Below are 12227 nucleotides of genomic sequence, written 5' to 3' on the forward strand. Positions count from 1 at the left end.
CTTACTCCTTGGAAGGAAAGTTATGATCAACCTAGATAGCATACTCAAAAGCGGAGACATTACTTTGCCAACAAAGGTCCGTCTAGTCAAGGCTATGGTTTTTCCAGTGGTCATATATGGATGTGAAAGTTGGACTGTGAAGAAAGTGGTGTTGGAGAAGACTCTTGAGAGTCCCTTGGACTGCAAGGAGATCCAACCAGTCCATTAAAAAGAATACATTTGAATCAGTTCTAATGAGGTGGATGAAACTGGGGCCGATTATACAGTGAAATAAGCCAGAAAGAAAAACACCAATACAGTATACTAATGCATATATATGGAATTTAGAAAGATGGTAACGATAACCCTGTATGCGAGACAGCAAAAGAGACACAGATGTATAGAACAGTCTTTTGGACTCTGTGGGAGAGGGAGAGGGTGGGATGATTTGGGAGAATGGCACTGAAACATGTATAATATCATATAAGAAACAAATCACCAGTCTAGGTTAAATGCAGGATACAGGATGCTTGGGGCTGGTGCACTGGGATGACCCAGAGGGATGGTATGGGGAGAGAGATGGGAGGGGGGTTTAGGACTGGGAACACGTGTACACCCGTGGCGGATTCATGTTGATGTATGGCAAAACCAATACAATATTGTAAAGTAATCAGCCTCCAATTAAAATAAATGAATTTAAATTAAAAAAAAATAAAGGAGATCAGTCCTGGGTGTTCTTTGGAAGGAATGATGCTAAAGCTGAAACTTCAGTACTCTGGCCACCTCATGCAAAGAGTTGATTCATTGGAAAAGACTCTGATGCTGGGAGGGATTGAGGGCAGGAGGAGAAGGGGACGACAGGATGAGATGGCTGGATGGCATCACCGACTCGATGGACGTGAGTTTGAGTGAACTCTGGGAGTCGGTGATGGACAGGGAGGCCTGGCATGCTGTGATTTATGGGGTCGCAAAGAGTCGGACACAACTGAGCGACTGAACTGAACTGAACAGAACTCGGGTTTAAAGGGCCAAAGTCTTCAAATACTTCAAAATCCAAAGGGAACAATGGAACTCGGTAGAAGCCACAGCCCATTCCTGCTTGTCACATACTCCTGACAAAGGAGTTGCTGCCAGAGAAATCATTGGATCCGAGACACTGGAACCAAGAGCTCCTTCTCCCATTCACCTGCTCACACCTACACAGGGTCAAGGAGATGAGTATCCACTCTCAGACAGTTTGTTAATAAAAGATTCTTAAGCTACCTAACCAAATGCTTTACTTCAAGTTTCTTCTCTCACCAGAAAAGGAATATGAATTTTGATACCAATCCAAACAGTTAAGGGTTTTTAACATTTTTTTCAGTCACATATAAAAGGTTCTTCATCTCTCTGAATAGTTACCCTCAGGGGAAAGAAAAACAATATTTATAGAAGAAAAAGGATAAATGATGATGTGATATTAAGATCTGCTGCTGGTTCATTCAAAAGGCCACTGCTTCTTGTTCAAGCTACCACATGAATCTATACTACGAAGGGAGAAAAATTTCCATGGCTCAATGATGAGATAATGCCAGTAAGCAATTTATTAAAGAGTCTGCCATCCATCACTGGAATTTGGAACAATAATGATGCAATGAAAATAAGTATTTATCCCAGGTTACTTTTCCTCCTCACAAATTCCTTCAGCTCCAATATCTCTTCAGTAAATTAATAGAATTTTTGTCTTAGTCTTTTTGGAAACAAGCCCAGGAAGGAGAAGGCACCAGCAGCAGCTGTCACAAACCCAATGGTACTTATTGCTCGGCTGGCCTATAAGGAAAAAGGAATCAAAAACACATCTTATTCTAAAAGCATCTTAGTGTCCTAAACCTCAGCTTTAGCTTGTTTCCTAAATTTTAATTCATTTAACTCATTTTAATGTACAATGTAAAGCTGAATGTAAAATTAAAATTTTGTATGAAGATGAAATAAATTTATAATTATTATAATTATGACAAAGATATAAATACACATAGGTAAACAGTCCTATTTTTATGGCCTCTGACAGTTTATAAACTTATTATGCCACAATTCCTAATAATCATCATGGTACACCTGGACAGTATAGCATTACTGTTTTATACAATTTGAGAAGTTAAAAGTGATTTGCCCAAGGGAGGTAATAGCACCAGGGCATTTAGATATAGTTTAGACCTGAACCATGTGTCCTCCCCCTATACACCCCTCCTCCTAAGCACATACTCATTTGGCTGGGTCCATACCAAGGTGAATAGTGTGTGCGTGTATGCGTGTGCATTGGTCAAGGGAGTGTAGACAAGAAAGCAGGAGTACTCACTCAAGAAGTCCATTAAAAATATGACAGCATTTGGATGGACATGTGTGTGTACATGTGTGTGTGTGTTCCCTGACTTAAAGCTGTTAGGAAAATAATTCAGAAATGTGATCTGAGCTAAATATCATATACTCTTACTTGGTCGATACACTTTCTATTCCAATAAACAAACTTTAAGTCAATACTAATGTTAACTATTATGGCAAAAATTAATTTCTCATGTAGACAAACAAAAATAAATCACTCTCAAGTTCAATTGTCCATAAAGGAGTTCAGACATTTATAGCTTTAAGGGTATTAATCATCATCATGATGAGGGAACTGATGAATATTCATGGTTGCATGGCACTCAACTAATATTACCTTCCATCTGCAAGGGTTTGAGTGCAATTTTATAACCCAAAGGTCACATTCAGATACTTCAGTGTCATCAGGTATTTGGAAAAGAGTTGTTTTCTAAGAGTTAAGAGTCAGGCTTTCAAATAAAGCAAAACATTTTTCCTAAACGACTCTGGGGACCAGCCCAAATGCTGAGAAACCTGACCCACCTAACACTGGAGCATGCCCTCTGTCTAACCCATAGCCCTCCACCACTGAGCCTGCCACCCTCAAATGCAACATAATGCTCCCTCCCTAACTGAGGCTTCCCTATGGGGAACAGGCAGCAAGGGTTCTGGCCAGGAAAGCAGCACAAAGGTAAGAGGATTCACTTCATTACACCACCCTGTGGTCTGTAGGGACATGGCCTATAATTGTCTCTGCTCTGCCACCATCCCTAGCTGCCAGGCAGAATGACATTGGCAAACAGTTGAAAAATCCTATTTTAGTTTACAGCTCTTCATTTTATGTATTTGGTTGGTTGGCTATTTCTTTTATTTGTAATTCTTAATTAGTTGCTACCTAAATTGTTTCCAAGCAGAATTCACTGTAGCAGAGAACTACCCACATAGCACACAGGGAGCAAAAATAGGGTGGGAGATACAAGATACCTGGCAGAATTCCAAAAAGGGGCAGAGTCAATAATCAGACAGGGATCAAGGATTGCAAACCAAGCCCAAGCGTCACGCAATTCCAGGCAGATGCTGAGATCCCAAGGAGGTCTGACAGGAGAAGTGGCAGGCAGTGAAATATTGGAAGGTGTAATTGGTGTCTGTAGACAGAGGGGTCAAATGGCAGCAGGGGACAGCCCCGGGAAAGCCTGCAGGATCCTGTGGGGGGAGGGGGACAGCTAGATGCAGTCCGAACTCACTGGCTGTCTTTCAGCCACTAGAAACAGAACATGTGAGAGAAATCTCATACATCTATGAGACCTGGGGAGAGGACAGACAACTCAATCCTAAATCAAAATTCCCTGAGACTGCACAGGCAAGATAAAATTATAATAAACTACTTCCAGTGTGCAGTTCCCCAAATTCCAAACATTTATTTCAAGTTGCATTCTAAATGGAAAAATCCCTTAAGAGTTATGTGTAACAGGATCGATCTGCAAGATTAAAATATCCCAGGATGTCTGTGGTGAGCCAGCATGAACAAGAATTTTTTGTGAATGATTTAGAATTATCTTATCACCAAATCCTATCCTGCACACTTTGTCCTATACAGGGCTTTCAGGTGTGTGTGTGGGATGGGGGACAGGCATGATAAAGACCTCATTCTGAGGATCTATACATGCCCAGTGAAATGTTAGCTACAACTGAAGCAGCTGGGTCCAGCTATCAGTGAAGCTGGGTCACAGACAACTACAGTGGTTATCAAAACTCTCTCTTCCCCCAAGACTCTAAGGCTACAGTGCTGCAATGAGGCACAGTCAGGGTGTACTGTGTGTCAGCTCGTACAGGCGCATTCAAGGGTGCTGCCATAGTTCACAAAGACAGGCGTATTTTAGTAACTTGTTTAGACTCTAACAGTGAGAAATGTTGATTTTAGGAATTTATAAAAATGAAGACAAGCCACAGGCTGGAAGAAAACATTTGCAAAAGACATATTTGATGAAGGACTGTTTTCCAAAATATGCTAAGAACTCTTAAAAACTCAAAAATATGAAAACAAGTAAGCAACCCAATTAAAAATGGGCAAAAGAGTTTGAGACACATCACCAAATATGATATGCAGATAGCAAATAATATATGAAAAGATGGTCACCATCATACATATTTACGGAATTGCAAATTAAAGCAATGGTGACATCACTATGTACCTATCAGAATGGCTGACCTCCGAAACACTGACAAGGCCAAATGCTAAAGAAGATGTGGAGCAACAGGAACTCTCATTCATTACCGGTGGGAATTCAAACTAGTACAGCAACTTTGGAAGCTAGCTGGGCAGTTTTTTCTTTTTTTTCTTTTAACAAAACTAAACATACTCTTACCATATGATCTGGCGATCATAATCCTTGGTGTTTATCCAAATGAGCCAAAAATTTACATCCACAAAAAGGCTGCACACAAATGTTTCTAGCAACTTTAATCATAATCACCACAACTTGGAAGCAATCAAGATATCCTTCAGTAGGTTAGTGGATAAATAAACTGTAGTGCATCCAGAAAATGGAATGTTATTCAGTGATAAACAGAAATGAGCAATCAAACCATCTAATGAAAAGACATGGAAGAATTTTAAGTGCATTTTGCTTGGTATGATTTCAACTATATAACACTCTGGGAAAGATAAAACGCACAGCAGTTAAAAAAAAAATGTTAGTGATTATCAGAGGTTTATGGAGAGGGAGGAATGAATGATAGGCAGAGAACAGAGATTTTCAGGGTTGGGAAACTATTCTGTATGATATTGTAATGATGGATCAGTTCAGTTCAGTTCAGTTCAGTCGCTAAGTCGTGTCCGACTCTTTGCGACCCCATGAATCGCAGCACGCCAGGCCTCCCTGTCCATCACCATCTCCTGGAGTTCACTCAGACTCACGTCCATAGAGTCCGTGATGCCACCCAGCCATCTCATCCTGTCGTCCCCTTCTCATCCTGCCCCCAATCCCTCCCAGCATCAGAGTCTTTTCCAATGAGTCAATTCTTCGCATCAGGTGGCCAAAGTACTGCAGTTTCAGCTTTAGCATCATTCCTTTCAAAGAAATCCCAGGGCTGATCTCCTTCAGAAAGGACTGATTGGATCTCCTTGCAGTCCAAGGGAATCTCAAGAGTCTTCTCCAATACCACAGCTCAAAAGCACCAATTCTTCAGCACTCAGCCTTCTTCACAGTCCAACTCTCACATCCATACATGACCATAGGAAAAACCATAGCCTTGACAGGACGACCTTAGTCGGCAAAGTAATGTCTCTGCTTTTGAATATACTATCTAGGTTGGTCATAACTTTTCTTCCAAGGAGTAAGCGTCTTTTAATTTCATGGCTGCAATCACCATCTGCAGTGATTTTGGAGCCCCCAAAAATAAAGTCTGACAGTTTCCACTGTTTCCCCATCTATTTCCCATGAAGTGATGGAGCTGGATGCCATGATCTTCATTTTCTGAATGTTGAGCTTTAAGCCAACTTTTTCGCTCTCCTCTTTCACTTTCATCAAGAGGCTTTTTAGCTCCTCTTCACTTTCTGCCATAAGGGTGATGTCATCTGCATATCTGAGGTTATTGATATTTCTCCTGGCAATCTTGATTCCAGCTTGTGTTTCTTCCAGTCCAGTGTTTCTCATGATGTACTCTGCAGATAAGTTAAATAAGCAGGGTGACAATATACAGCCTTGATGTACTCCTTTTCCTATTTGGAACCAGTCTGTTGTTCCATGTCCAGTTCTGTTGCTTCCTGACCTGTATACAGATTTCTCAAAAGGCAGGTCAGATGGTCTGGTATTCCCATCTCTCAGAATTTTCCACAGTTTATTGTGATCCACAGAGTCAAAGGCTTTGGCATAGTCAATAAAGCAGAAATAGATGTTTTTCTGGAACTCTCTTGCTTTTTCCATGATCCAGCGGATGTTGGCAATTTGATCTCTGGTTCCTCTGCCTTTTCTAAAACCAGCTTGAACATCGGGGAGTTCACGGTTCATGTATTGCTAAAGCCTGGCTTGGAGAATTTTGGGCATTACTTTATTAGCATGTGAGATGAGTGCAATTGTGCGGTAGTTTGAGCATTCTTTGGCATTGCCTTTCTTTGGAATTGGAACGAAAACTGACCCTTTCCAGTCCTGTGGCCACTGCTGAGTTTTCCAAATTTCCTGGCATGTTGAGTGCAGCACTTTCACAGCATCATCTTTCAGGATTTGAAATAGCTCAACTGGAATTCCATCACCTCCACTAGCTTTGTTCGTAGTGATGCTTTCTAAGGCCCACTTGACTTCACTTTCCAAGATGTCTGGCTCTAGATTAGTGATCACATCATCATGATTATCTGGGTCATGAAGATCTTTTTTTACAGTTCTTCTGTGTATTCTTGCCTCCTCTTCTTAATATCTTCTGCTTCTGTTAGGTCCCTACCATTTCTGTCCTTTATCGAGCTCATCCTTGCATGAAATGTTCCCTTGGTATCTCTAATTTCCTTGAAGAGATCTCTAGTCTTTCCCATTCTGTTCTTTTCTTCTATTTCTTTGCATTGATCGCTGAAGAAGGCTTTCTTATCTCTTCTTGCTATTCTTTGGAACTCTGCATTCAGATGCTTATATCTTTCCTTTTCTCCTTTGCTTTTCGCTTCTCTTCTTTTCACAGCTATTTGTAAGGCCTCCCCAGACAGCCATTTTGCTTTTTTGCATTTCTTTTCCATGGGGATGGTCTTGATCCCTGTCTTCTGTACAATGTCACAAACCTCATTCCATAGTTCATCAGGCACTCTATCAGATCTAGTCCCTTAAATCTATTTCTCACTTCCACTGCATAATCATAAGGGATTTGATTTAGGTCATACCTGAATGGTCTAGCAGTTTTCCCTATTTTCTTCAATTTAAGTCTGAATTTGGTAGTAAGGAGTTCATGATCTGAGCCACAGTCAGCTCCTGGTCTTGTTTTTGTTGACTGTATAGAGCTTCTCCATCTTTGGCTGCATAGAATCTAATCAATCTGATTTCGGTGTTGACCATCTGGTGATGTCCATGTGTAGAGTCTTCTGTTGTGTTTTTGGAAGAGGGTGTTTGCTACGACCAGTGTAATGATGGATACATGTCATTATATATTTGTCAAAACCCATAGAAGGTACAACACAGAGTGAACCCTAACGTTAACTATTCGGTGAAAGGAAATTATTTTCTTTACCTATCTCAAGTTCTCAGCTGAGGCTCTGTAATAAAAGACAAATTAACAAGAGGAAAATGAACAAAAGTTGATTAACATGCACATCTCATACAGTCATGGGAGAAATTCCGGGAAGAAGTAACTCAAAGAGGTGGCTTAGAATTCAGAGCCACCTTATAGAGCATCTTCACCAAAGAAAAATAAATTTGTAGAGAAGTGAGGGAAAAGTGGTTCGTCTTCCAAGGGCAACAACCTGTGGGAAGGTAGGAAACTAATGGTATACAGAAGTCTGTAAGTAGTTTGTTAAGTAGATTCCTCTAGTGCCCTCTCCAGGCTGCTAAGGGTCTGACATTAAACACGGGTTGTCCAGGGTGATTACCTTTTGTCCTTCCTGGTAGAGTGGGGAGGGGGGCCACCTTTGAAAATTTCTGTCCTACTTTTAGAAAACCAGGAGGAGGGCAGGGAGCTTTATTTCCTTCTGCTCCTACTCAATTGCTTCTCAACTGCTCAAAATAATCCTTATGCCAAAGTAACATATTTGGGGTGGTATGCTCTAGTTTCCTTCAGTATGAACTCTGGTTGATAATGATGTATCAATGTTGGCTCTTCTTTTATAACAAATAATCCACACTGCTATGGGATGCTAACAGTGGGGAAGGATATGTGTGCGTGTGTCGGGGTGGGGGGGGTGTAGAGAATATGTACAATTTCTGTATATACTTCCAGCTCAATGTTGCTGTGAACTTAAAACTCTAAAAAGCAAAGTCCATTAATTTTTTCAAAAAATACAGAAAAGTACAAAGAAGAAAAGGATAGGACCCACAATCCTTCCACCTTTCTAATCTTTTTATCATTTACCATTTTTTGTTTAACTGGGAAATAGACGGGGAAACAGTGGAAACAGTGTCAGACTTTATTTTGGGGGGAGCTCCAAAATCACTGCAGATGGTGATTGCAGCCATGAAATTAAAAGACTCTTACTCCTTGGAAGGAAAGTTATGACCAACCTAGACAGCATATTCAAAAGCAGAGACATTACTTTGCCAACAAAGGTCCGTCTAGTCTAGGCTATGGTTTTTCCAGTGGTCGTGTATGGATGTGAGATTTGGACTACAAAGACGGCTGAGCACTGAAGAATTGATGCTTTTGAACTGTGGTGTTGGAGAAGACTCTTGAGAGTCCCCTGGACTGCAAGGAGATCCAACCAGTGCATCCCTGGGTGTTCATTGGAAGGACTGATGTTGAAGCTGAAACTGCAATACTTTGGCCACCTGATACAAAGAACTGACTCTTTTGAGAAGACCCTGATGCTGGGAAAGATTGAGGGCAGGAGGAGAAGGGGATGACAGAGGATGAGATGGTTGGATGACTTCACCAACTCGATGGACATGGGTTTGGGTGAACTCCAGGAGTTGGTGATGGACAGGGAGGCCTGGCGTGCTGCAGTCCATGGGGTCACAAAGAGTTGGACACGACTGAGCAACTGTACTGAACTGAACTGGAAATACACAGCCACTTCCCAAGGAAACTGTTCTATGCTCAAGATCCCTGAGCCTTAAAGGGACCCCAGAAACAAATCTAACATTAGCTATTATTAGTACTATTATTGATAGTAATAAAAATAATAATTCAAATGCTGCAGTTTCTGTTACATCAACAGAATATTACTGAACAGCATCAACAAAGACCTATAAAACTGCTAAAATAAAAAGTAATATCGATGGAAAGTATACCTTTTATTGGGATGAAAAATATTTAATAGAACATGCTAAGAGACTTTAAAAATCTCTTACAATCTATGAAACAACTTTGTTTGATAGATTAGGAAACTGATAAACGTGTCCAAAGTTATCCAGGTTAGAAATGGTGAAGATGGGGTTCTAGCTCAGATCAGCAGAATTCCAAAGCTCAGATGTGTCTTTAAGGCTGTTACTACACCCATCAGAACCTGCTAGAGAAGAGTTCTCCTAGTTCTTGAAAAATAGTTACTTTTTCACGGATCTTGATCTGGGTATGAAAGGTGAAAAGACTATGAGAGAGTACAGGTAAGAGTCAGAGCAAAAAGAGACCTGTACCATCATTTGATTTAGCCACATTCTAAAAAATTGCTGATTGAGTACTGTGGATAACTTTATCATTAACAAACTTTATTTCCTAGCTATATCACTACTTTTCAATGCAAAAATGAGCAGATATTTATGTCTGTATCCTCTGTGTTTTGGTTCAGAAACAATTTATTGCTACATGTGTATAGTTCATTATAGTAATATATTTCTTAGTAAAAATGAATTTCCAATTAAATTATTTCTTAACAAAAATAAATGTATCCTTTCATTATGTTCTATTTTCCATTCTTCCAAGCTTTCGTGAGCAGAGTTATAATTTCAATGCTTAGAATAGACATTTATACAACAGATCCACCATTTCAAGATACTGCTAATTTAATAAACCTTTGGGTTAAAATATCAATGATGCAATTGAATTGGTGGGAAGGTAAGTAGGGAAAGGGCAACTGAATCAAGCTTGCTTTCAGTGAGGAATCCGCTACACTACAGAACAGTGGTGGTAAATAACAAAACTATAAGCTACTTTAAAAATAAAGTCAATTAATCCACTAAAAAATCATCCAAAAGCTCAATGAATCAAAAGTGAAAGTGAAGTCACTCAGTTGTGTCTGACTCTTTGCAACCCCATGGACTGTAGCCTACTAGGCTTCTCTGTCCATGGGATTTTCCAGGCAAGAATACTCGAATGGGTTGCCATTTCCTTCTCCAGGAGATCTTCCCACCCCAGGGATTGAACCTGGGTCTCCCTCATTGTAGACAGACACTTCAGCATTGGATCCACTTAAAAGCACAACATTTCTTTGAAATCAGTGTTGTAAGGAAACTGAAAAGTGAAGCAGCTCAGTCGTGTCCGACTCTGCAACCCCAGGGACTGTAGCCTACCAGGCACCTCCCTCCATGAGATTCTCCAGGCAAGAATACTGGAGTGGGTTGCCATTTCCTTCTCCAGGGGATCTTCCCAACTCAGGGATTGAACCCAGGTCTCCTACATTGCAGGCAGACACTTTAATCTCTGAGCCACCAGGGAAAAAGACATCCACAAATCCATGGTACCAGTTAGCCTCTTTCAGTTAATGGAAAAGAATCTCAGTACTAACATCTATGTTTTTTGGCAAAGGAAGTCCCACTCAAAAAAGTCAACATTCTTTTCAATATAAATAGTTACTGATTTAACTGCTGTATGGTACGATAATGAAAAAAAAAAAAAAAAACACTGAAGGACAGGGGGCATTAAGACAGACAGAAAGACATGGTCTTGACTCTGCTTCAAGTCCCTTCTAGCCCCAGATTCATGACACAAAATGTTCTCGTCTGATTGGTCATGAACTTTCTGAGTGACCTTGGGTAACTCAATTCCCTTCTTTGTCCTTCAGTGTTCTCATATATTCTTGTTCTTTTCCATTTGTTTGAGGCCTGAAAACTTGATCAAGATTGGGTAGTTATTATCTTCCCAATGTAAGAAATTTTTATTTCTCTTAAAGAAAACTCACCTGCTCTGAAACTCCTTCTCCGTATCGAAGCAAAGTCACAAAATGCTCACAGTTGTTAACAAGTATGTCATATTCCACCTCTTGCCCAATAACAAACTCTGACCGTTGGATAACTTCTTCAACAGGGAGAGGGGGATATGTATCATCATATTTATTGTTTATTCTGTATGTGTCTTTTCCAACAACATCCTTCAAAAGCTGCATCTTCACCAGGGCCTTTCTGCTGAATACAGACTTGGCACTTGTAAACGATGTGGAAATGCCATCCTCTATAAGGAGAATTCTGGTTAGCAAAACACAACAATCCAGCCCAGTGAACTCCAATGCCATCCTCACTCATCCTCAAACCAGAAACCACTTAATCTTACTAACCATCAACATTCATTCTCTAATTTACCAATAACACTTATTCGATACTGTAAGAGTGAGAATATAAGAAAACTTTCTGAAAATTTCTATCTCCCCATTGGGCTTCCCTGGTGGCTCAGCAGTAAAGAATCTGCCTGTCGATGCAGGAAACATAAGAGATGAGGGCTCGATCCCTGGGTTGGGAAGATCCCCTGGAGCAGGGCATGGCAACCCACTCCAGTATTGTTGCCTGGGAAATCCCATGGACAGAGGAGCCTGGTGGGCTATATAGTCCATGGGGTTGCAAAAGAGTCGGACATGACTGAGCGACTAAACAACATATAGAACAAACTGGGTGTGAAAAATCTACTCATTCTTGAGGTGTAAGTTCTCTATCAACTAGTATTATTATTAGGGATCTTGGCATATGTTTCTAACATAGTACAGAGAAGATCATTGCCCCCTTTTTCTATAAAGCCCCTGTTCTTTGGCATTAGAACCCTTCTAAACTAGTATGCTTGGGCTTAGCAGCAGAGTGTTAAGATTGATGCTCTCCTGTTACAATTAAGCTGCACTTCTTACAGCCACCTCTCTGCTTTTACACTTGTTCTTTTAATCAGGCTTTACTTTGAAATCTGCAGGGGACCCTACACATTTGACAGGGTCAGTTGGGATCAGCTGGAGCCCTGTCTTTGTTTTGCTAGTTCCTTCAGCCAAGAAGCGAAGTCCTAAAACTAACCCTAATGCAGTAGGCACTATCCACTCTACGTGGGCCTTTGCTGTGCTCCGCCCCCGTTACAGTGCCCTGTACCCCGCCACTCCA

General features: G+C 40.7%; 1 protein-coding gene across 5 annotated transcripts in view; it reads right to left on the bottom strand.

The window, feature by feature from the left end:
- The window catches only part of HRASLS (HRAS like suppressor), a 54499-nt gene that overhangs the window by 29170 nt on the left and 13102 nt on the right, over nt 1–12227 (bottom strand). For 3 of the 5 annotated variants that reach the window (XR_001917917.1, XR_001917916.1, XM_018046595.1), the window contains exon 4: nt 11057–11325. Coding sequence is in view for 3 of the 5 variants with exons in the window: in XM_018046595.1 (XP_017902084.1) it covers nt 11057–11325 (269 nt within the window). In the remaining 2 variants the exon portion in view is untranslated. Of the gene's footprint in view, nt 1–1539; nt 1789–7395; nt 7547–11056; nt 11326–12227 lie in introns of those variants that run through there. The other 2 variants (XM_005675113.3, XM_013963779.2) reach the window with 2 other exon arrangements.

The sequence above is a fragment of the Capra hircus genome, chromosome 1 (assembly GCF_001704415.2).
Source record: "Capra hircus breed San Clemente chromosome 1, ASM170441v1, whole genome shotgun sequence".
In the NCBI taxonomy this organism is placed as follows: domain Eukaryota; kingdom Metazoa; phylum Chordata; class Mammalia; order Artiodactyla; family Bovidae; genus Capra; species Capra hircus.